We start from the raw sequence: 26645 nt of genomic DNA on the forward strand, positions 1-26645 counted from the left end.
TAAATCGGTTCAGTAGTTTCGGAGTCTTCAGGGTACAAACAAACAAACAAATGATTCGTTTTCATTATATCAGTATAAATTAGATTAGATTAGTAGAGATTAATCAGAACGAATTGAATGTTTTCACTTTTTTCAAATATTTTCTATATTTCCGCTAACTTGTTAACGTTTCAGAACGCAGAAACGATACGTCAAGTTTTGACAGTAGTCAATATTGACATTTGACAATAATGACAGCCGATGTGCTGGCATTTGCAAATTCTTGATTTGTTTATTGTTTACATTTTAAACACAATTATTTGCAAATTAGTTTAACTTGTGTTTTTTAAGAAAAGTTTAAGTACATTCGCTATGTATAAGAAATTGTAAGAAGGGATAAACTTCTAGTAAAAATGTCGCAACCTAACCTATTGGAGATAGTTCCTGATCAGCTCTTTCAAGCCCATTCCATCAGTGATATAGATCAGGTGCAGAAGAAACTGCAATATGAAATCGAAAGGAAGAGAGAGGAACTGCGGGCTATGGTCGGGTAAGTTCAGATAGCTTGGCATTTAATATGCCATTCCATCATTTTTTCTGTTTTGTTTTTGTTAAGGTAAACTTACAAATGCTTTTATGATTCAATAGTATTATAAACTCAGTCCAGTGATCTCGTCTCAATAAAATTTACCTTTTTTCACCACATGAGTACCTACAGATTACAACATTTCTAAACACTCATTTTATATATTTTATGTAATTTTTCAGTGAGAGATACCGAGACCTGATCCATGCCGCTGACACCATTGAGGAGATGAAGGAGACCACTGGTAGTACTCTGAACCACATCAGTGAAATGATGGCGGCCTGCAAGAATTTACATAACACACATTTGGTTGGCTTCAAGATTGATGAGAAACCTGCAAAACCTACAAGGTAAGTTATTTTGAAGATAAGAATATTAAATTACTTGCCCTAAAACCTGGATTATATCCAAATGGATGGTCAGAAATTGTAATTACGAAGGAACTTGGTGTTTTGGGCGAAAGAAATGTGTCAGTAGGCAAGTTGTTTATCATACAGAGAAACCTGTTAGGGATTAGATTTAAAAGGATTCAGGGAACAGAGTAGAGTAGGGAAGGGTTTGCAATTTATAATAGAGGTGCTACAAAAAGTTTATCCGAAAACTATTTTATGTAATTTGCAATGTTAAATAAACTTTTACAATATATTATTGTTTTGAATAGTTTTCAGTTCAACACAAACCCAGTGCACAGTTTATCAGTCCAAGTGAAGCTGTTGATGGAAATACCGGAGAAGATATGGACCAGCATTGAGTCTGAGGACTATGTGAAAGCTACACAGCTGTTTATTTTGGCTAGGCATATAAATACTGGTATGATTATATCCCATTTTACCAAAATTTACATATTACCCTATACAAACCAAATTCTTCACAGAGCTGACCAAAAGGAGCTATTTTCTAAATAACTTATAGTAGATCTAAGCTCTGGTCAATAGCTAGTTGGCTGATATGTAATCTATACTTACTAATATTATAGTGCTGAAAACTTGGTTTGTTTTCTTGAAGGCACTTGTCTCAGAAACTACTGCTCCAATCTGGAAAATTCTTTCACTTTAAAAATAAAATTATTCATTGAAGGAGGCAATTTTTATATATCTTCTTCCTCAACAGGCTTGCAGCTGCAGATCGGAGGCAAGAACGTAAAGCCCGGTATGCAGTCATTGCAGAGGCTGGTTCAACAACAGTGGAACTCCATCACTAACTTTAACCAGACCATAATAGATGTGTGCCGTCAGAAGCTGCAGGATGTTGAGATCAGTGTTGAGGTACAAATATATAAAATAATAATAGGCATTAGCCATCTTCTGGCACAGAGAAATAAAGATTGATAATCACCATACCTGCATACTTGATACTACACCATATTTGAGATGAAATTGCCTTGATGAAACTACTCGATCCCATATCGTTCATTCGTATTTGCAAATGTAACACTGCTATAAATTGGCTTAGTTTGTTTTGTTCATGCACTTGTTGAGCACACAGTTCTCAGTTCTAAACTTTGATTCCTCTAGTAAACTTCGGAGCATTAAAGTTATCTAGTAAGAACAATAGTGTTTTAGAAGTAGACTTTAAACACTTAGATAATTGCAATTAAATTGCTTAAACTTTAATCAAGTGAGGTCCCCTTTTCCTAGGCTTCATTATTCTACAATATTGATTCTACGTTAAGACAATTTAAAACCTTTCCGTAACCTCCAGGTGGCATGTTCCTGTCTGGTAAGCCTGTACCTCCTGGACTCCCAGTCCATGGTGGAACTGCTGAACACATTGATAGACCTCCACAGTAACAGCAGCCTGAAGTCCACACTACAGTTTGACTTAGCACTAATACTGGATGGCGACATCAAAGCTCAGATTAAAGACAAAATTGTGAACGGAGTCAAAATAGTTTTGAAGACTGTGGTGTTGGTGTATTCTTGTTTTGTTGGTAAGCTAATATCTGCATGTAGATGAAATTAATGTCACTAGTGGTTATTTAAAATAAATGTACCTATAGTTATAATAACATTATATGAATATGTAAAGCCCGAAGTGCGCATACACTTAGGCTTTAACCGGCTTCAGCAAGGCGTAACTGGCCATATAATACAGCTATACTTAGTTAACTTAGGTGTGTGGCTTCACTTAGGCATAGCTGCTATGATGAAGCCCACACCTACATAGTTCTTACTGAAGATAAGAGGATATAAGTAAGTTTAGCCGCGTATGGCCCGTTACATCTAGCTATAGCCGGTTAAACCTAAGTGTAAGAGTCACACTTCGTGGTTTAGCCGTAATAGATGTATCGTAATACAATTTTAATATTGCGTGTGTTTGCAGATAATGATGGTGGCGCTGTTCTGGCGAAACTACAGGACTTGTTTAGAAGAGATTCACAGCCTTTAATTGAATTAGTGAAGTTCAGTGACCCTTCGTCTTTGAAACTATTGCCACCAGCTATTTCTAATTACAGGTAATATTATACTTTATTCCGATTTGGGGCTGTGTATGTCCAGTAACACAATTCAGTTTATTTTCAGTAAAAAAAGTGAATTTTGGCAACATAGTTCCTATTGTTTTAGCTACCTATTAGATTATGACTCTAATCTAAATAAATAAACAAATAATATCCTATTGAATTACCAGGCTCTCATCAAATAAAGAAGTACAGCCACTAGCCAAGCAGGAGATAACGAAAGGAGTTCAAAATTGGAATGTGTGGGTGAAGTCGTTCATAGACACCAATGTGCAGGTTTTATTGCAAAACATCACTAGGGTCAAAGTGTTGCATGAGATTAGAGAGGAGGCTTTTAAGATTGGTAAGAGTTATCAATAAAGTTAAAAGAAAAAATTACGAAATATATGACTATAATTATGCACATCGCATGTAATAAATACCACTGATTTATTTAAAATCCATACTTAGATGACTCCATTTTCCTTTTACAGAAACCCCAGAAAATTGGTCCACAATTTGTACTTCTTTAGACATACCCGAAGTGCATGTATGGTGTCACTATTACCAGCCATTATTGACCTCTCGCGTCAAAGCAATCATAGACGGACGATGGGTCAAAGTATACGATGCTTTCAAAACACAATTGCTCATAGACTTGACAAAGGTATCTTCAGAAAGCGAGGTGGAAAAGGAGGCTGATATCAACTGGTTTGTGTGGAAGGACCTTATTGGGGAAACAGTGATTGAGTCCAGAGCTGATGTCATCAAAGTAATGAACTCGCTTATGAAAGGTCAGTATTAGATAAATTAAGATATCTAGCAAAGGCGCTATCATTATCATCTGTCTGGCCTTTTACAAAATATTTTGGGGACACCTCTAGTTTAACTCAACGTAAAAAATATTTATTCCTTTAATTCAGGCCATTAGAAAACACAATACATAAATAATGATTAACGTTAAAAAAGTGTAAACTAATACATACAAAATAAAAACAATTAAAATGTAAGTAAAATATGTTGGTCCTGGTCTCTGATCTCTCTACCATCGTGTATGAGAGTAAGGGAGTAGGGCACCTGCTTGCAAATGCTTAGGCACTACAATATGCCCTGACGACCTGGACGCCATTATTGGTATACGTTATATATAATATCCCAATTTAATTGAAGGCTATTATTATTAATAGCTATTAAAGCCCTGGCTCTATATCACTCTTGGGACATTGACCTCTTTACTGTTGCACCATTGTATACAGCAATCTCAATAATCTGAAATCTTATATAGCCAATACAGATTTTAGATATAATGTTAATTGTTTTAAGTGTCGCAATGGTATGCAATTATTGTGATGACGCATTTGTCGGTAGCCGTATCTATGTGTCAGGTATCATGCATGATATATCAGGTTGTTTTTCAATGAAACCTAATTAATTATGTTAATTAGTTTGGTTTTTCTGAATTACAGTGTTAATTAGTTTGGTTTTTCTAAAATATTTTGTAATAACTTCAATTTTCTAGAACAATAAAGTTCTATGTGTATGTTCTGGAATCTTTTGTTATTCTATGTTATTAGTAAATTAATTATCAGTTAACATCAACAAAATTATAGTTTAACTGCAGATTTCTAAAACGAATCTATCCGTTTCATTTCTATTGATGATTGATATTAACTTTATATGAATTATGTCAAGCAGCAGTCCCTAATCGCAAATCAACGGATAATCCGCAGTTAGTGGCATTATTTCTTAGAAACAACAATTGGTATTTCGTAATGGTAAATGGTGTTTGACATTAGGTATTACAACTATCCGCTATCGAATTATAAACTTTCATACAGTTCAAACAAATACGTGATAACCGACCATTTCTAAGTATAGATAAGTTCTCGCGTAAGCTGCGCAAGCGACACCGATCCATTTAACTTTATCTTGTCTATGATACGTGTAACACCAGTAGTCTAGTAATTGTTTGTCAAAAATTATCGAACAATTGTTCTACATATTTACAGGTCTTAGAGCCTGATTGTGGAATGATTTCTTGGAATTTTAAATTATCGTGTACATATCGTTTGTTTTATTGAATTACGGAATTTTCGGTCGGTTTGGTATTAAGACTCAGGGTCGTGGCCTCAGTACTTACATAACGTACAATTGGAAGACAAGAACCAATATTTTTTTTTCTAACATAAAAAAAATTACGAACTAGGCGACAATGGTAGAAAGCGAAAGAAAGAAAGGCTGGTTACACCAGCCACCACCCTAGGTTTTACCTATAATGTAGCCATTTAAAAATACCTGTCTAAAGCTACCTCTGAATAAAACATCGACATAGAAAAAGCTGGATAGGTGACGAGAGAAACATTGGGTCGGTAAATCAAAATTTTAAGTACTTTATTTGCGAAAGAAGCGATTCCGCAGTCGTGCTTTATCTGATAAGAAATCTGTGGTGTTGACGTTAGCGGTCTAAGTTAAAGGCTATATTTATCACGGAAGGAAACGTGACGCATTTGCCTGATCGAATCTCAATACTTACAGTGTCCGTCATTTCCGCTAACAATCAAAACATTCCTATTAAAAATAACCTAAACTTGAAGACCGGTATCACAATCGTGACTGATGTTAACTCGATAAAATTATAATAAAGATGATATCTGTGTTCTATCGCTGGTGTTTCATCGACATCAATGGATACGCTGGCCGCCATTCATCATGACAAGAATCTATGATCGGCGCCATCTGTGTACCTTGCTTGCCTATCGGTAATCGAGTAGATATGGATCTAGCCCTGATTATGTGGGAATGTCGGTCTACCTAAAAATGTGTATCAAGGACCAATGTTCGTGCTGTACGCATGCCATGAATGACTGACTTCTTACGCATATAAGGAAAATGAAATAGGAAAAATGACGTGATCAATAAATTGATTAGAGTTCAAATAATTATGAGATAGTATTACATTTTACTTTCGAATATCGCCAATAAATTACTGCTGACAATACACCTCGATCCCCGCTTTTTTTTCAAATTTAGAAATGTTTGCAACAAATGTCTGTCTTCTTCTAGGAATGGCTCGCCAAGACCGCGGCTACACGCCGACCCTAGAAAAGCTATGCCAAAGCTTGGACGACGAGCTTCAGAAACTTCTGGAAGACTTGCGAGTATATCTGTACAAAGATAAGAAAACTACAGCTAATAAAGATAAGCTCCTGTTTGCGTATGACGACGACGACGATATCGATCAAATCTATAGTGATAAGCATCTCATCGAGATGTATTTGAGGGATGTGTCCGATAGCAATATACAAAGGTATGTTATACGTATGTTAGGTGTAATTAGATGACGTGTTTGTAGCTTGCGGAATGTGGAAATTTTGGGTTCCTTGACTGATTAGTTGGACATGAAAATGTGGTGAAATATTTCTTGGTCATAAAAATATTCAATGTTCAACAAATAACGAATTCTGTTAATGTTACCATGCGGGGTCAAGCCTTAACCCAATACACATCTTGAAAACTATAGAACCGCTTTAGTGCTTTGAGTTCTCAGTTTCACTTGAATGAAAAGGTTTCGGTAACTCCTTTATGATGTTAAAATATTCCTATTTACAGCATGCTACAGTACATAAAGGCTTGCTTCGAAGAACCAACACTGCAATCTACAGAACTGCAAAAGAAAACAACTGCAATATACACCGCTCGCTTCACGCAAGCGATTTCCAACCTTATGCCACATTTACGCAAGTGCTATATTCCCGAAGAACGCGACTGTTTGGGGGTTATAAACGTAGATGATAATGCTTTGAAGAGATGGAATGATCTGTGCGTAGTATTGAAGGATCATTGTCAGTTCTGTTGGGGCAAATGGGTGGATTTGGTGATGGAGAAAGTCGAGGAATTGACCAAAGGTTTGCCGCAAGCGTTTACTCTGGAAGCTAATATCGACTACTTGATGATGGTAAGATGAATTCTATACTAAGTTATCTCCTGTTTTTTAGTAGTTTAACAATTGATCTTGATTTTTTTTTCATAGCAATGGGACGTAATAAAAATCACAGAAAAAGATGAAGAAGGTAATCCAATAGAGTCTACAATTAAGGTGCCAGCAGGGCCGTCACTCAAACTGCAAGAGTACTTGTACGCCATCAGCCGAATACTCGACGAAGTCGCCCCACACACCTTACCCATAGAAACACACACGTTATTCATTGAGAGAGTTACAGCTATCACTTTCGCACATTACGACAAAGTCATAAGAGAGAACGAGGCAGATATAAATCAGAGGTGTGCGCTTCAACTGTTGATGGATGTTAGACATGTGACCCTGTTGTTAGTTCCGAGAGAGAACAAGATATTTACGGAGCAGTCGACGAAGATTTGCGAGTTTGTGCGGCAGAAGATTGATCCCTTTGATTATGATGTATTCTATAAGTATATACAGACTAGTTTGAAGAGGTCTGTGCAAAGAGTTCAGGTGAGAACTATGTTTACTTCTAATCTTAATGCCGTATTATCTTGCTTTTAAGCACCATATTCTAACAATTGAACGAATTTAGAATTATATCTTCAGGAAATAATCCAGGCAATATCACTATAGAACTATGAATTAAGTTATTAATTTCTTCACTGCTTTAGGTGCTGTAAAAATGATAGTTAAATACAAGGATTAAGTCAGTAATTCAATCCTCCCTCCACAGACTCTCCTAGGCAGTTTAATCCTTCACCATGGTCAGCTAACAGCCTTCATCGGCACTAAGCCAGTGCTGTCAGGAGGTACTGGTGACAAGGCGGCCGCACTCCTGGCCTCTGGAGAGTCCCACTGGTTCTCTCTGTTACCAGTGGCGGCGCCGCCCAGCCATTTGAAGAAGCAGGATAAACCGGTGGGTAGTTTTTGTATGGTAGTGGTTAAGTTTGAGAAGTTGTAACGTTGCAAATGTCTTTATAAGTATTTATTATGGGAGCTTTGGGATAGGCAATTTATGTATGCAGCGACACCATTTTTTATTTGAGGAACGCTACCACGGTCTTTCCTGTCTGGCAATCTTGCGGCGGTTTTAAAAGGAAATTCATTATGTTTATTAAATACCTATTATGGTAGGAAAAGGCCGTCTATTCATGGTTAAATTAAAGACTAGCGTTTCATTTTAAGTTTTTCGGTTAGGAGCGTCTGCAAGCTATAAATTAAAGAAGCTTAGTTTTCAATTGTTTTAGTATAATTAATGCTTTTATCTTCTTTTTTAACTTAAATGGGTACTTAATTTTTATTATTAATTTATTGTTCAGAATGAAGATTTCTTCATACTGTGAACTGGTATGAGTGTTTTGATTTCCTTGTGATCATTCTAATTTTAGATTTTAAACTGTTAACAATTGGTCTTAGTTTCCTAGTATTTCGCATGCGTTTACTAATTTATTTAAATCAGTTATTATCTAACACTAATGATGTATTTAAACATTTGTTTAATTGTTAATGTGTTTGTGCAAATTAGGATGTTTCCGTGTTACTGTACCTAAATGTTATTTTCACACAGAGTTTTGTTTTTAGCTACATAACAATTTAATTCAGTCATCACAAGCATTAAAAAAATATTTCATCAATTTATTAACAGCATTATCCAGCAAACAAAATGATTTTAAACTACTTAAAACAATTTTTTTTACCTGTCTGTAGGAAGGTAATGTTTTTGTGTATTCTATTTTCAAAATAGGCCTGAAAATGTTTGACATATATTTTTTTTCGCAGGTTAAAAAGAAGCCGGTATCGTCAAGCCCCAACAAGTCACGTTCTGACATATCAGAACTGATGTCGAGCTCCTTGCCTATAAACTTCGCGAACGCTCGCTCAGGCGCCGCGTCATTCTTCAATTCTATATCCTCTGATTGGTTCAGTGGCTCTTAGTGTTATTTAATTCATTAATTATTTGGTTATTTATTGATTGTAATTAATTTGAATTTATTTGTAACGGTCAAAAAATATAAGGCTTCTAAATGAAAATCGAAAGTTATAGAACATGAATTGCGGTAGTTATAATTATCGTAAACCTTGACCGTTGATTAATTTAATAACAAATGTATGTATTTTCCCGAATATAAAATGATTATTCTAATACAATACAATATTACATATAAGTTATAATCTTGTCTTTCATTTCCACCATGGATATGGATATATTGCGGTGCAAGCGATTAAAGTACCTGCGTAATGACGCAAGTCACTGATTCATAAAAGGAGAATGCAACGAGCAATCAATATCATGATAATCTACGTAGATACCAAACCTGAGTATCAAGATGTACTTTGATATCTAGACTTGGGATTTTGCAGTGCAGTTGCGATAACGGTACCAGTAATAGCCAGATGCAATCAGAAATTAAAGCTACTGAATACGTAAATTATATTCTGAGATTCTAATCGCAGGGAGCCCTTAGAAGGTGGTAAAATGAGTCATATGTCATGAATTAATAGCTTAATAACTGCCTGTAGGGCTTTTATCACAACGCAATATTAAGCCCTGGCTGTAAGTAAGTTTTGAACACCCGTGTACGCAATTGGTATGTCGTCTTAAACAATATAAAGAACAACATCGCATTGCCAGGCGTTATGTTGTGTTAGAATACAGTGTAATAATATATTTTTAACTGATTTGAATGACATATAATTTGCAGTAATTAGCATAATGTTCGTATTTAGAGGCAGTGCGTGTCTTAAGCGACACAAAGTATTGCCACATTTGAGGCTCATTTGCGTTAACACTATTCAGATAACGTACCTAGCAGTTCTGGTTGTGACTGTATCTGTAGGTTGGACAGGGTTCATTTGTGGATTCTTGCTGTAATTCTTATGTTCCACAGGTTTGGAATAGGCATAGGATAGGCAAGTAATAACTGCGGCTGCAATTAGGTAGTTACAGCAAATTACAATCGCTTAATGAAGAACCAAAGTCAACTATAAATATTTTTATTAATAGACAATCAGTGCAACAATATAAATCAGATCTTAAATGTTAAATTACTTCTAAAATCTTAACTAATCAACTACGACTTCTCGTCATTCTCCTTGATTTCCCCAACTTTTCTGCCTAAGAACCTAAAGTTCTCACTGTAGCCATCGCCGTAACCGCCGAAGTAGTTACCGGCAGTGCCTGAATAAGGGCGGTCTAAGCCAGGCCGGTATTGGTTGCTGTAACCGGGTCTGTAGCTGGCCTGGTAACCACCCTGGTAGCCGCCTTGGTAGCCTGTGTTACTGCCGGAGTATCCCGGGTAGCCGGGACGCGAGTTGTAGTCAAATCCTGGCCTGTTTGGGCGGTAACCTGGTAACAAATCAGAAGATACATTGTTAGTCGGTTATAAATAACGTAAGTAACGTGTTTGCTATAATCATAGTTCCGTTATTATAAACAATTATTTCAATAAATAACAGAACAGGCTGTTATTGTCAGTTGGTAAATATAGGCTATCGATGACCGCTAAATTAATGAACATGGGGAACAGATCATAATCACCCAGATCAGATTCCTAACAACGTACAATTTATTGTTAATTGGCAATTGTATGGACGGACTTAATCGTTGTCCTATAATAATTACATAATTTGCGAAACCCCTTAATGTAAAGGGGTAGTTGTCATTATAAGTAGTTGCAAACGGGCAAGATATCATGACAACGTGCATTACTGCAGATATTCTTGAATGGGATGATGATGATGAATATTTGATTGCTACAGAAAACTTTTGTTGTATGTAGTAATAAAATCGAAGTCTCATCTCAATTGATCAGTATTTCACGAAGTATTTTGCAGATAGATATCATGTATCAAAGACCGTTGTCATTCGTCCACTTGGAAGGGGATAAGGACAGGGATCGCGTGTAGGTAGCCATTTGAGCTGCTCATTAAATCATAGGATGTTAAACTATCTACCTGATTTGTTTCATGTTATCACATAGATTTAACTAACTGTAGAGCCCATTATTTCAAATTCATGTTTTTTTAATAATTTAACCACTGAAGTGCAAACCTAAAATAGGTATAACTGAACATAATCAGGCCATCCTACTCTGACTCATACCTTTTTTTTTTTTGTCGCTGGGCTAAAAATGCTATTACGCATCCCCTTCCCGTCGGGGGACGGGAGAGGGGTATGTGGGACTCCCCGGTTAAATCGTTTCCGGTATACCCACTAAAAAGGCCCAGCGGCACTCCGACCTCGCCTGAGTGGAGGGGGTCTGGGAATCTATGGCGTCCAGTCCCCCACCGGCGATTGCCCGCCTTACGGCAGGCCCCTCATACCTCCCCCTAGTAGGGAAGGGTCCTTATAATGGCCGGAGCGCAGGGGTTGATCCTTGTGATGCAGGCGGTGGCGCCCCCGTGCCTGTCGCCCGCTGATCACCCCCCGGGGCGGATGGGGACGGACATCGTGTTTGTCGTCTTCTGCCCCTTCGTCTGCGAAGCGGCACCGCGAGAGGGTCGTTCTCCCGCATGCGCTCCGCCGCTTCCTTCTGTGACATAATGTCCTCACAGAAGGAGGCTACCGCTTCCCATGCCTTCTCACTTCCCAGCATGGCGGCAATCACGCTGGGAAGCGAGAGGTCGTTCCCGACCACTGTCATCAGGGCGCGGCGGGGTTCAGCCCACGATGAGCACACCTGAAGTGTGTGCTCTGCTGTATCCACCGTGGCTTCGCAGTGGTGACACTGTGGAGTCTCCTCCCTCCCAATCCGGTGCAGGTACGATCCGAAGCAGCCATGCCCGGACAGTACCTGCACCAGTCGCATCGAAAGGCACCCATGCCGCCGATCGAGCCATCCGTTCAGGACAGGCCCAACGGCAACCAGCGTCCAGCGCCCGTACGTTGCCGAGGCAAGGTCTTCGGCCCAGTGCAGAGTTATTGCCTCCCTTGCCTCCACCTCACGCACCTCTTCCTTTTCTATCGGGTCTGGGCGCCGGTTTAGCGCCTTCTGCGCCACCGTCCAGTCGTACACTCTGGCGAGCACCCATGCCTCGAGCTCCCAGGGAGGGGTTCCCGCCAGAACGCACGCCGCCGCGAAGCTCACCGTGCGATACGCTCTCGCCACCCGCTGTGCAATGGCCCTTTGTGGCCTGCGGATGGCAGCGGCGTTCACTCGACTGGACAATGAGTCTGCCCAGATTGGGGCCCCGTACAGTGCCATACTTTTGAGTATGCCGGCGTATAGACGCCGGCATTGGTCGCCGGGCCTCCCGATGTTTGGGAGGAGCCATGAGAGGGCGCCCGCGGTCCTCATCAGGCGCGTCGACAAGCCGCTGAAGTGTGCTCTGAAGCGCCACCTACTGTCTAGGACTATGCCCAGATATTTCATCTGAGGCTGTACCTCAATGCGGACACCCTCCACATGGATATGAGCGTCGGGCGGTTGGTGCTGCCGAGACCCATGGAAGAACACTCTGACTCATACCTACTAAAACGTTAGCACCTAACAAAGAAATGTAATTCCCACCGTCTAAAAGCCGATTGCCTTTTTTTGACGTCAAATCTCGCTGCTACAATAGAGCGTGCGAATAATTGAGTTTTTACAAGATTCACGTAAATTATTTTATTTATGTGTAAAGAGCGATGGCCGTAGTGGCCACTGACTCCTTGTATACGTGATCGTTTTCCACGAATACCTCATTAATGTTTAATATAAATGTCTTTTGTCAGTGGCATTGATGGGAATGCAAGTGCGTCCAGATTTATGTATTGATAAACCGTAACACTATAAGACGGCCATTGTTGTCTACTTATAAATGGATTCTTTTGCATTGCATATTTTATTTTTGGTATTTTCTCACGGGCATTTGGTAACTCCGAATATCTACCTATAGCAACAGCATTTGAAGGACTTGAGGCTTCACCAATCTTCACCAGCTAATTTCATATTCTTTCATAATAATGATAGGCACTTTGGACTATAGATAAGTGTCATTGGACATCATCTTCCTCAAACAGAAAGGAGACGTTTCTCAATTTGACCGTGTGTATTTTTTCTTATCTATTAAAAAACTTTTCAGCTAATCAACGATTTATCGTAACTAAACACCTTTATTTCCTACCCCTGTACTTATAGATACTGTCTATATAATAATAATCAGTAAGCCATGCGTACCACTGCCGCCGTATCCCGGATATCCTTGTCCGTAGCCGCCGAAGCTGCCCGGGTAACCGCCGCCGGCACCGTAGCCGCCTGAACCTGTCAATATATATTAGCTTGTGAGTATAAATTAATGGTTTATGGCATATCCATGAGCATATTTTGCAGAGTTTTTGTAAGTATTATACCTCCCCACTCAGAGACATTTCCTTAAGTCACTCCAAAAGGAATGTCATACAAATCCTTCAATAAGGAATGGCTTAAGTAACCATTAAATGTCTCTGAGTGGGGAGGATAGAGTATTTAATTTCAGATGCTAATTATTGTAGATTGAGGAAAGTACCTAGCTACCAATGAAATATTTAATCAATTTTTATAGTTTGCTACTTTTTATCAAAAACCACTTTAAATCTTCAAGTACCTATCTACTTATGTTAAAATATAACTTTAAAAAAAACTGACCTCCAATTCCGCCAGGGTATCCTCCCTGTCCTGGATACGATCCAAATCCAGGTGCACCAAAGCCTTGATTACCCCCATATCCTCCTCCGTAGCCAGGACTGCCTCCGTAACCACCTAAACCACCTCCGTAGCCGCCAATCCCACCTCCGTAGCTCCCTAGTCCACCGCCGTAACCCCCTGTAGAACCCCCGTAGCCATTGTTGTAGCCCCCGTACCCACCCGGGTTATACCCGGACGAGTACCCGGGTCTCAACAGTCCGTAGCCACCGGTACTCCGTCTCTGACCATCAATGATATCATTGCTTGTGTCCCCCACTTTTTGAGCGACGGTCACGGCCAAAGAACATGACAGCAAAATTATATTCTGTAAAAAATGAACAAAAAATCTCTAATTAACGTTGCGTTTAATGATCTTGATTTTTATCGGAATTATTAAGGTACTGAGTAAAAAGTTATAAAGTAATAAGTTTGGATTCGGGAAAGAGGTGTGTAGTTTAAACGTTTTTCAATCTGTAGAGGTAATCTTTGAGCACGCAGAAGCTTTGTGAGAACTATGAGTAGGTAAGTAACAACAAGTTGGAAATATTTCCCTAGGTATGTTACAACGTCATTACAAAAATAGATATTAACCCTATAATTAGCCATAGGTATACTCAATAGCTTCAGTATTGCAAACGTAACATTGCAACACAAGTTAATTCATCAGTAACAGAACAAAGGCTCATTGCTCAATGCTCGTAGCAATTTAAACTAAGCTCAACAATGCATGTCCTCACTCTCCTCTTCCTTAAGTCTTCGTGTAACTGAGGCTAAGTTTGTTTACAGATGTTCTTTGTTTTCTGCACAACATAATTGGCTCAGCTCTTTAATGGTTTTCGATGTTCCTAACTAGTAGACAATAGTTCAAACAATAGTTCCTGCTAAAGATTTGGTAACTAATGGTGCACTTAAAACGTATCGGGAGACAGACGGCTGTCTAAATTCGACTAATTTTGAGAATAACGCAAAATAGTAAGACCTACATCAAGGTACTAGTTTTACTTCTATTAATAAAAAATGCAACTGGGTTCAATAAAGTAATATTTCTTTTCATTTGAATCTTGTCCACCACGTAGATAAAGAGCATGAAAAGAATTTCCTAAAAACAAAAACGGAAATCAAGTGATTTAAACTTAAACAGACCTCTACAAAAACTAGACTCCATTTAGTTTTGTGGTCGTTGACCTTTAGTGAAGTTCATCAAAACATGAACCTGTAGGGCCTTACTACAAAAACTTTAAACCCTGTTTTACACTTGTCTAATAAAATTTTGGCTGCAAAATGAACCATATGTCAACGTCATAATTTGTCATTTTTTTAGACAGGGCATAAACTGACGTTTAAAAGTTTTTGTGGTAAGACGGGTAGTGTTCTCGCCAGAGGAAAATTGTTTATTTACTTCTCTTTTACAGTCATGGAAGCCGTTTATACCTGTACCATTGTATGAAGGGTTGTTTTCTTAGTATTTTTTAGACGAGATGATTTTTCAATGCTTAGAAAAGGCAATGTCAAAGAAAAGCTGCATTTTAAGTTTACATCAAGTGAAGAAGATTTTTTTCAAGAGGAAAATATTTTTCGTAAGTTTTCTTTTTAATTTGACTAAGAACATTTCCATTTTTCAGTTATAGCTGATAAATGGCTGATTTATCAGTAATAAGTAGATAATCTATGGATACCATTTTCCTCATTCATTGTCAATTAGAAAACTTTTTTTAACCTTCACCTATGTTTAAAGTTGATAACATTATGTGTAGGCTTTTTATCGTAAGATAAATATTCTACCTATTGACACAGTTCTGTTTTCCTTAGATAGGCGATAGCTACCTCATTGTTTCTATAGGTAGGTATGTGGTAACTACTTACACAGCTAAAGCAAATTGCTAACTCACGTTGCATTTACTAGTTAAATATCTAAGGACAATATGTAACGTAATATTTGTTGCAGAATTCATTATTTTGTTTGACATTCTCTTTAACTAGACATGCTATTTCGATTTCTAGAGCTCTGATACTCTGATTTTCATAGGGCCTTTTAAGGAGTTACCAACCATAAACATAATAATAATTATGAACATTTATTTCAGAATAAATTCCATATTTGTGTGGTGAGATTGTTTTTTTGGAAGGCAATAACCTCACATCCTTTTATTTTAATTTTTTGCTGATGTTTTCTACCTACCTACTTAACATAATTTTCACAGCTTGCCTTGTACCTTTATCGTCCAAATGGTCTAATCAGGTCGGTATATTTATTCGGGAAATAATATCCATGATATTATCATTGTTATTTAATCAAACAACAAAACTCTGAAGGTTGCTTAAATGCAAAATCGAGTCTAATAATAGAAAGATACAATCGTACAGAACTTTTCTATTAAAATTAAAAAGGCTTATCTGATGATCTTTACAAATATGCTTAGCGCCCCTTAGCGATAGGTAGGCGCCAAATAAATAGGTTGCGAGATAATAGTGTTGTAACTAGTTATCAGGAATATTTGTACCATAATAGCTTATAAGGCTCATAATAATTTAAATAACTTCAAATCAAGGAAATTCATGTTTTCAATGCCTACGTGTTATTTTGTAAAAAAACAATTGTCGGCAGATTTATCACAATCAAAAGCCTGTCCCAAACTGTGATGTATTACAATTTAATTACCAGATATTTAAAAAAGATAGCAATATCAAGATCAAACGGCCAATTCGATGGTTGATAGCATCTTAACAATCCGTTAGATTAGTTATCGTGAAAATCTAATCATTGTGATAATGGTTATCAGTGAACTGAATTAGAAACCGCTCCAATTTTGTACACGTTTTAATCGTCTAATTTGTAATTTAAATAAATAAATGTACGAAAGAGGTGTAATAAGCGAATTAAAAACTTTTTATGTATGAAAACAATTTTGAATTTGGAATGCATTTCTTTTTTTTCACTTTTTACACGAAACTTTTTTCTATTTCCCCGAGAATTAGATTTAAGTATGATAAATAATACGCTAACGATATATATTCACTTCACAATTTATAAAATATCGCTCACCAAGATATTCATGATCACTGCGGTCCACACTACACTGTGATCTGTTTAACAATGATCATGATCTGTTGATCTCAGCATTTATATTCTCACTAGTGTGTGAGGGTTTTTGTCTGATACAATGATAGATCGTCAGTCTTAATTAATGCGGTTGTAAAATTGTTTGTACACATTGTTTGGGTTCGATCTAACGGATATTACGTGCGAAATTGATAGGTTAAAGCTGCGTCTATATTTATACATACAGTATGATGGGATGCTATGTATATCGTTCTAAACAAATCAGTATTACTAACATAAATTATACTGGACAATTTATAGAATGTGACTTGTTATAAAAAAAATAACGGTGTTGAGATTCAGGTGCAGCATTGATACCAAAAAAAAATATCTATAGTTCCGCCAATGTTAAAAAAAAAACAGGCAACATTAATAAAAACTTTGCATATCACTAAGCAAACAAGAAGCTCTTGAAATAGATTATCCACGGATTAACTAAAGGTACTTCTTAATTTAATCGCATTAGATAAAGCCACTATATCAATATTTTGTTAACAAAACTAAGTATATCATTTTTCACTGGAAGCGGAATACCTTGACCGAAACAAATTCTGAGAAAACGATGCAATAAAAAATCACCTTCTGGACTTTTGAGAATAATTGTGTGATAAAAGTAACTGGCTATAAAATAATAATAGTATTTTTATATCTAATTAATCGTAGCCAATAAATAATGATAAAAAATAAACATGGACGACAACCTTTATGTTAGTTTGAGTTTATAGACACTACATATTTATGGGAGAAGTTTGAAAATAATCATCTGTTATGTAGACTATGCCTTAGTATCTTTCGCTAAAATTATTATTGAAATACGATACGAGGAAATATACAGAAAGAGTTAGGAAATTATTGGATAATTATTGGGGAAGTTATATTGTATTGTTATAGTAACATGTACGGACTAGTTAAGTATGGAATAACTGTCATTTCTGCTCTATTTTTTATAACAGATTAGATTTTGATTGTCATCGCGATACAATTTATACATGGGTTGAGATTAAGATTTTCGTATCGTGTATAGCTTTTAAATAAATAGATTTACAATAATGTTGAGGAATTATTACATCTTCCACATGTCTTTTTTTAATTTAGACACTTTTGGTTAAGGTATCACAACCTCTTTTCAAACAAATAAAATGGGAACATACTGGCAGATAAAAAAAAAAACAGCGGAACGCTATTTCGAAATTTAAAATTTTTGACAGCGCGGGCCAAAGGACGCATGATTTTCAATTGTTCAATTTGCAAATACATACAGAGGTTATTAATATTAATTTTAAATTGTTTTTTAGTGTATAATTATGTGACTTAATTATTTTACTGAAATACAAGAATGTGGAAGTTTCAATTTTATCATTTCTTTTTTTGGTAAGTGTGTTATTTTCTTCTTTACATCAGACATGGAACAATAGACTGCTTGAGGACTTACATTTCTTTCTACAGAAAGTTTTGAATACGTACGAAATAGCATTGTACAGAATATTATATGTCAGGATTATTTTGTTTGTCTATATTGTCCTGCGGATGGCCAAAGGCGGGAGGCATTTGGCAAAGTCATCCATTTTTCTCTGTCTGAAGCATGCTGACTAGAAGAAAAATGTTCAGTTGTACTTTGCACTTATAAAGATACATTGACGCATTCATATTATCGCATAGATTGTTATCACCATCTACTGATTATAATTTGTTTCAATATGGCCCATAGTACATGGCAATATGTTTAACCTAGTTATTGATATACTTGTAGGTGATGCAATGGTCACTTTTAAGGAAGCGAAAGTTAAAATGAAGATCCTTAAGGAATATAAACGGAGGACCAATAATTAAGTATCATCACGACTTATGTCCTTGAGGAATTAAACGCTGCATAGAATTTCAAATCGAATGAACCGAGGTAAGTTTTATTTATTGTCTTATCACAGGCTTCGTTAAATCAGGGATTACATTGATCCTTTGTATAAATAGGCATTTATTCACTTCTTCGCAAATGTTGAAAAATAATCCTAGGTTAGTAAGAAACTTGAAACTTGTATTTCCTCATTGTAGTTCAGCTATCGAGATAAGCATTAAGTTATATTCGACAAAATAGATGGCGTTACCTGCTACAAAGATATTAATTTCCTTGTTTTCCTAATCGAGAGATCGTCAAATAAGATTTGTTTGAATGTAATTAGGTACCTCAAAATATTCGCAACTATAACAATGGTGATTATTAAAACTACTTAAAACATGGTACTAAATAAATACTGCTACGGAAAAGCCGCTATATCTTACCCATTAAGCCCAGAGTATAGATAGACAGTCGATCAAGTAAATGCAAGGCAATAAATTCCTCTTGATTTGTATGTATCTCTTTACTGCGTCGATTTTACAGAAATATAATGTTATCTAGTATATGCTTATCTGATCGCAGACTGCAAGCAAGCTCGAGATTACCAAGCAGTCTGCCATACTCGACAAACATACTCAATATATTATTAACCCATTATGTTAATGCATTATGAGACAATGACATAATAAAATTGTGAATATCTTATTCGTCCCTTGCGCCACCAATTATCCTTGGCCGTAATGGTCACAATACTTAGACAGCTATTCATTCTGCCTTAAGCGTAACATGGGTGTTGAGTCATTTTTATTATATCCTAACATTGTCTTCCGGATTGTCTTTATATATTCGTGTATGTAACAATTAACAGTTTGTTTGAGGCCGTATGCAGATTGTCGCCAGATTGGTTACCGAATTCAGCCCAATAGGGTGCTTTGTGAATTTATCACTTGTTTTTTCTGAAGTTCTTCAGTTGGGATTAGAAAGGGATAGTCATGTAAACTGAGACAACGATAAAGCTGAAAATGTCTAAAACAGCATGATAAAGTCTAATAATTGATTTAAACTAATACACAATTGCATACATAATACCTATATTTTTCGATGATTTATTTTCATTGTTGTCACGTCAAGTGGTAAATAATTACGATGCTCTTGTCATTTCGTGAATAGATAATTTTTATTTTATTTGTTTGAATACTTAATTTGGCGTTCAAACAAAGCAATGAATAACAAAGGGTGATTTATTAAAATTTATGACAAAAACGGCGTTGATACCAAAATGTGTTTGTTTAGCATGATATTTAATTAATTATTAACAATATGGCTGTATCGTATCAAGATTATCGGTATGCTGTTAACTAAAAATAAAATGTTATTTATCATATTGCATCAGGTTACAAATAGCTATTTATAAATTTTGCCGTCAATGGTTTGATTCTTTTATTAATTGGGATGATTGGTAATAGTAAATTCAGTAATTTATGTTCGCTATTGTAGGTGAAGTATAGAGCGTGTAGCTAGCATAAGTATTTGGCTAAATTGAGTCAAGAAGTCTAGACCTGTTTTGTTATCTACGAATGTAATTTGAATCGCGGACATAATACCTACAAAAATTATGAAGTCATTTTTACAATTACGAATTTGTGTTAGGGGTTTTTACAAAAGTTATCTACATTTTATATAGCCACCTATAAAATTCAGCTTTCTCTTTAGGCACTATAAATACACTGAATAAAACTATTATTTCTTCAGTATTTAATCAAACATATTTATTGGACTTTGAAATCATGAAGGTTGTTTTTCTTTACTATTTGCGGATATTATGATAAGCTCGTGATTCGTATCTCATTATGAATAAAGGTATTGGAATTTCTACAATTAATGACGCCTATATCGTTGTACGTGGTTCCGAAGAATAAGAATAAGTATACAACAAAAAATATATTATATTTATTATCCTATTTGAATGAATACTCGGCCTACATAGTCCTAAAAATAAAGCAAGCATGATGTTATGGTGTTCTGTCACGGTTCAGAAGGTTTTGTGAGAAAAAAATGTTTCACCTTACTTGCCTCAATTGAGCCAGTCAAGGTATTTTATTACAACGAAAAAATATGTTAAAGATTTGAATACAATGTGAGCAGTTGCCAATGAGGGTTTTCGATACTTTTTCTGCCGCCAGGCGGCGCTTCGTATGCGTCAGGTCCAAACAGCTGTCAAATAGTAGGTATGGAATTGTAGGGTCCGAACTTATTGTTTATTGAAATTCTGTTATATTGGAAGTGTTATTGATTTTATTATGGACTACGGTCAGAATAAGGTTTCCGAACTAAAAATTGAGCTAAGAGAGAGGGTGCAAAAGTCACTGGTACTAAGGAAAAGCTTGTTAAAAAATTTGTTAACACAATATGATTTAGTAGTAAAACAATAATGCAGTGCTTTAATTATAAAATAAAAAAAACACTAAAATCGTTCACTATTCATAGTAAAGATAAGCACTTTGACAGTTACCTGGACCTGACGACTCGGTGCTGCCACCTCGTGGACGCCATTTTAGAAAACCCTCATTGTAAGAATTCGGGTACGTGTAGGGACGTGGAACTCAATATTAGGTTCTTACATAGCGTATACGATTTACAACCGCGAATGATATTGGTTTTAAATCATCAGGTAATAGGTACTCAATCAAAATATTCACCAAAATAAATTATTAACTTTTTTAAACCTACATAATTTAATCATAACGGGTTAAAATTAGGTCTAATTGTACAGCTGGTATCGCGTCATTCATTCATTTACAACATTTCGCGTCATTATCTTCATAATACGGCAGTTGCAGATGACCTCGTGGGTAAACCCTTTACCGAGAAAAACGATAACTCGCTATCTGACACAGATCTGGTCAATACCATTTTTAAATTACAACAAGGATTCTGGCGATAATTTAAATAATATTATGGATTACGGTCATATTTAGATTCCTTCTAAAAAATATTCACTTACATGCTTTATGCCTATTTTCCGATATGGAGCGAGCTGTAAATGAAGCTATTTCTCGTACTTTCTTAGATATTGTCAACCCAATGTTCCATAAAGGATTCTTCCAGGCATTGCCATCTCCTTGGGGGCTATTCACGACGTAATTTCTATTTTATGACATCCATTCGAAAGCTATTTTGGCTCAACGACCGCCTGACATTCTCTTATTGACTTGAAGGACCACTTTTAATCCCAACTTCCTATCAATATTACATGCTCCTTCATGAAATAAATACCTTGTACCCACACTGGACGCTAAACGTGTTTGTATTTTACTAACAAAAGCCTTTGTTTTAAGAAGAAACTTAAAATAAATCAACTTTAAAATGTACAAATGATTTTTTTCTTAAAATGTGCGATAGAGATGTCTTTAAAAGAGTAAAACAATACTGTATATCACAGAGAACGTAAGACGTGATTAACTTAAAGCAGATAACGGAACGGACAGCCAATCCGTCGTATCGTGACGTATTGTAGGCGCACGGGATTGGCCGCTGGAGCCGGGCTCCGGCCACCGGATTAGTTAGCGCAATTAGCAGCTTAGTGTTCTTATCAGGTAAAGTACCTATTCAATATTCATAGTTACTACAAACACACACCATGTTTAAATTGCACACTCCAATTTACTAAATAAGATGAATTGACTTTTACATCACTTGCAGATTAATACTAGTCGGATTTTAAGTTTCCTAAATCAATTATGAGATAGGGAAACTATCGTGAAAACAAACTGCATTGAAAACTCAGTTACAGGGAACATATTTTTTATTGTCATTAGCCATCTTTGTAAATGTATGTTTTTTGTGGTATAATAAAAAAAACTACGGATATTTTCTTAGCTCGTGGGCCCAAAGTAAAAATGCTGTTGCAATCTGTCCCCATTGTGCTTGTAAATCACTCTCTTCCTGTCGTTGCTGTAAAATAAAATAGTTTATTGCTCTCTACCCTTACCCTTTACAATTGCACAGGGAGTTTTCTTTCATCTTTAGAGGCGGAAAAATGATTCCTGTGTTCTTACCAATACATTTATTTATATTTAGCAAGTAAGACAAGAAAAAGCACAGCGTACGAACAGCTGATTATTTACATTTACGTTATCATGAAAGTTTAAATTTATTTGTACCAGAAGTTACACTAATAGAATGCGTGAATAATTTTGAATATGGCCGGCTGCAAAATATTTCTTGTTATAAAGAGGACGATAGTAAATACGTCTTGTTAAATTTCCCTTTGATATAAAAAAATGACGATTTTACAAAAATGCGGAACTCTAATTCGATAGGCCATAATTAAATAACAAACATATCAAAGACACGTTCGTATTTACAACGTTAAGTTGGGATTATTCGCATTAACTCTCTGTTTCTAGGAATCGTTAATAAGCTGTTATGGATATCGCGATTACAATTACCTATCGATGATAACATTGGATACAGGACAGTAAAATCTAGCTGTGTACACTCAAAAGTACCAATAAAACAAGTACCTACATTATAAATATATTAAAGATACCTGATACCAGTGTTGTTTCAGAACTAAGTACCGGCTTCCTAAAATAATTACTTAGATTTAGAAGTCATTAACCGCATTAATGTATCCTTTAAGGTGAAGGCCTAATAGGAGATAAGGAAAAATATCTACAATGCATCGAATTGCCTAAAACACGTAAAAATGGTCATACGACCTTGTCGATACTTTTGCGTATGTTTGATTAAAGTAGTTATTGCATAGTAACATTAAAAGTGCTCGGGTACATCTTGATAAATTATTTTTGAGAATTTTGTAATTAATTCTATTTATTTATTTGATAGATAGGAAGGATACATTTATATCTTAGATATTGGTAGATGCAAATCTGAAAGCTGTGATAGGCAAATCGAGAGGATAGATTATGTCGTGTTTGTGGATAAAGATATACTTAGTAGAGTAAACCCTATCTTCAGAAAGGTTTATCAAGAACATTGTCAACTTACTGTAGGTATAAGCGTACATATCAATAAAGAAGAGGACGAATGAAGAGAGAAAGAAAGAGAGACTTAACTAGATATGGATGGTGTTGTATGTAAGCTTGTGTAGAAGTATTTCTAGTCCACTCAGCTGCTGGTTGAGGGATGGAATGGAAGGACGAGGTGGGTATGTCACCCACCACCCACCCACCACTACAAACAAAGCATTGTTTGGCGTAGGAACTTATGAGGATTGCATAATGTATAATGTGACTGACTTGTACCTATCACTATTTCTTAAGATAATCAAATGATTCAATGTGTATCTAATAAAAAAACAAAGCCACGTGTGACATTATTTTCAACAGTCATAAAATACAGTAGGCATATTTAGTAGCTTTTTCCTTTATTTTTCACACCTAATCTATGACAGATAGATTGTATCATAATTTATTAAATTAACGTCATTATATTTTATCTCTAACTCCGCCTGACTAGTTTAGGAATCTAGTAATCACGCAAGCATGATTGGCACAGCTGACTCAAGAAATACACGTACTTTGCTGAATCACTTGCATGAACCCATTTAGTGGTACCAAATAGGTTTAAAGGCCAAACATTAGGTGCACAAGGCAGCTTTTATTGCAAGCCAATTACGTAATATACTTACAAATGTTACGTTTGTAATCGGCTTCGTTGGAGCCTTTGGAAATTGTTCTGGAGATAGGTATTTGTTGCTGTAGTTAAATTGTAGCGTCTTTTGTTATTATGAATTAATTGCTTTGTAAACAAAATTACTTTAGTTTTGTACTTTACTTTACCTCTACATTTGTTTAACTGGAAAAGTAGAGTTACTTTTTGTTAAAGAAGAAAAATACAGGAATTCTTATTTGTAGCAAAAGTGCAGTCCTTAAAGATAGGACACAATACACAGGTACAATTAATGTTTTAGTTTGACCCTGTAAATAATAATGGTTTGTTGCGCGCGCGCCACCTACCGCAGTCTGCTTGAATTGATTACGTGACGCTAGACAGGACGTGATGTTGTGGACAATATCGACTGCAAATGTTCAAAGAAAATAAACTTATTTTGCTATCGTCACGACCATTTTTCTCCACTGTTGGGCACAGGCTTCCTCTCACACTGAGAAGGATTGAGCTGTAATCACCACGCTTGCTCAATGCGGGTGATTTCAGACTTTATAGCCTAGGTTTATTCAAGACTAGCCTCTGCCCGCGACTTCGTACGCGGATCCTGTCCCTTATGCCAGCGACGGGGTTAGCAAAATCAAAGATCTGAATCGTCTGATATTGAATTTTAAGGGCCGGTGACTTGTAAACAACGGAATACGCATAGCCATTAGAAACGTTCCATATATTTAATTTTTGTACTTCAACGGCAAAAGCACAGCAGACTAAACAAAACGCTGAGAACTGAAGCGCAATAGGCGTGACCATAGGGATAAAAGTAGTGATTCTAATTAGTCCGCATTTATGTTGTGTGTGGCAAAAATATTACACGTATTATTACGTAAAAAAACATTAAATGTTACTGAGACGACAAAGTCGTGATGACTTAGTGGAAGTTGTGGTGGTTTAGTGGGTAGAGAACCAATCTCTCAAGTATGAGCGTGCGTCTTTGATTCCAGGTCTGGCAAGTACCTGCCAATGCAACTTTTCTAAGTTCGTATGTACTTTCTATGTATGTATATTTTGGATACCAATGACCGTTATTTGGAGGGGATGTTAAACTGTAGGTTCCGGCTGTCATTGAACATTCTTGGCAGTCATTATGGGTAGTCAGAAGCCAGTAAATCTGACCAGTTTTACCAAGGGGCGTAGGGTTGAGCGGTTAACCGGTTTGTGGAGGTCAGATAGGCAGTCGCTCCTTGTAAAACACTGGTACTCAGTTGCATCGTGACTGGAAGTCGACCCTAACATAATTGGGACAAAGGCACTTGAGATAATAACGACAATAATAATGAGATATAAGCACCGCAGGGCATTTGAGGCTGATGACGGGGAGTAGCGACCCCGCGAGGAATATATACTGAATTCTCCAGGAGAGTATACTGTCCCCATCTCTGGCCGGTCGGAGTGAACCATGACGGGGTAGGTCTCACGCCTCTGGCTTGGCTTGACCGTCCAGAGTGGAATCGCTAGAGCAGGGTTAGTAGCCCTGCTCGGAGGATAGGTGCCTCGTGGTAAGTGACCCACAGGGAGCGCGTAATCTGCGTTTGAAATCCGCCGAGTTATCCTCACACTTCAGCCGCTCATGTCCCTGTTGCCCTCCTAGTCTCCACCTGCCATTTTTACATGTATCTAATACATTGTCATCGGCAGGTGCCATAGTTCCCGTAGTTTCCCCATTCCTAGTCCATTAGCATCCCATCACAATAGCCCCAGTAGTATTCATCCACAGTTAGCAATGGTATAGCACAGAACCGGGGATTGACTTTTTTTTTTAACGACGTCCACCGGGGATTGTCCTTGGGTTCATTTCTATAGTGTATAAAGGGATAATCGTCGGTTTTGTGTCACCATTTCATTAAAGTTGTCTCGAAAGGGCTTCAGCATGTTGGCTTCGGCGTCACGTTTGCCTCCCGAAAATTCGGAATTCTGTAGTCCCGAGGTCTGGAAGAGACATACAAAATAATAATGATATATATATGTCACCGTAAGATTACAAACATCGTTAGATTACAATCTATCTCGAGAGATTGTAAACTGTCGAATTATTGTGAACCGTAACATCTGATTGCAATTTAACGCATTATTTTTCGCTATATTACAATCTATCGATGAGAAATTGTCAAATTGTCAACTGTCCGAAAGCTCTCCCTGATTGGTCAGTCTTTTTGTAAGATCGACCAATCACGACCAGCCGTTCTGTTGCCATGGAGTTCCCGTAGAGTTAGGAATGAATTTGTGTTTGAAGACAAACTACCTAATTGTTTTGTTTTTTTTTTTTTTATAAAAGTTTCTTATAATTTTCCAGTTTCATTTAAATAAAACTACTTTTACGGATTTTATCGCGGTCGGTTTTAAACGTCGGGATTAAATAATATAATATAACCGCGATAAAATCCGTAAAGGTAGTTTTATTTAAATGTCTAAT

General features: G+C 36.6%; 2 protein-coding genes across 3 annotated transcripts in view; one reads left to right on the plus strand and one right to left on the minus strand.

Annotated features, from left to right (window-relative positions):
• Positions 1-202: 202 nt before the first annotated feature.
• On the plus strand, positions 203-9135 carry LOC110370381 (conserved oligomeric Golgi complex subunit 1). The gene is made up of 13 exons (XM_064038909.1): positions 203-529; positions 748-915; positions 1227-1375; positions 1676-1830; positions 2267-2495; positions 2888-3020; positions 3194-3366; positions 3497-3796; positions 6066-6309; positions 6612-6957; positions 7033-7473; positions 7697-7879; positions 8743-9135. Exons 1-13 carry the CDS (start codon positions 393-395, stop codon positions 8896-8898), a joined length of 2814 nt encoding a protein of 937 aa, XP_063894979.1. The 5' UTR covers positions 203-392; the 3' UTR covers positions 8899-9135.
• An 806-nt stretch (positions 9136-9941) lies between these two features.
• LOC110370421 (acanthoscurrin-2) overlaps positions 9942-26645 on the minus strand; it is a 45933-nt gene continuing 29229 nt past the window's right edge. The window contains exons 1-4 of one of the 2 annotated variants that reach the window (XM_021326209.3): positions 16651-16793; positions 13569-13932; positions 13122-13205; positions 9942-10309 (exon numbers count right to left, since the gene is read on the minus strand). In XM_021326209.3, coding sequence (XP_021181884.3) covers positions 10035-10309; positions 13122-13205; positions 13569-13932; positions 16651-16662 — 735 coding nt within the window. In that variant the 5' untranslated portion in view covers positions 16663-16793 and the 3' untranslated portion in view covers positions 9942-10034. Of the gene's footprint in view, positions 10310-13121; positions 13206-13568; positions 13933-16650; positions 16794-26645 lie in introns of those variants that run through there. The other variant, XM_064038911.1, reaches the window with a different exon arrangement.

This window comes from Helicoverpa armigera, chromosome 17, assembly GCF_030705265.1.
Source record: "Helicoverpa armigera isolate CAAS_96S chromosome 17, ASM3070526v1, whole genome shotgun sequence".
Taxonomy (NCBI): Eukaryota; Metazoa; Arthropoda; class Insecta; order Lepidoptera; family Noctuidae; genus Helicoverpa; species Helicoverpa armigera.

Bases quoted from the DNA above. Each gene is read 5' to 3' on its own strand.
- LOC110370381 (XM_064038909.1), top strand. From the start codon at position 393: ATGTCGCAACCTAACCTATTGGAGATAGTTCCTGATCAGCTCTTTCAA. The intron at 3,021-3,193 runs GTAATATTATAC...TTGAATTACCAG, and splicing joins CCAGCTATTTCTAATTACAG to GCTCTCATCAAATAAAGAAG. The intron at 6,310-6,611 runs GTATGTTATACG...TCCTATTTACAG, and splicing joins TCCGATAGCAATATACAAAG to CATGCTACAGTACATAAAGG.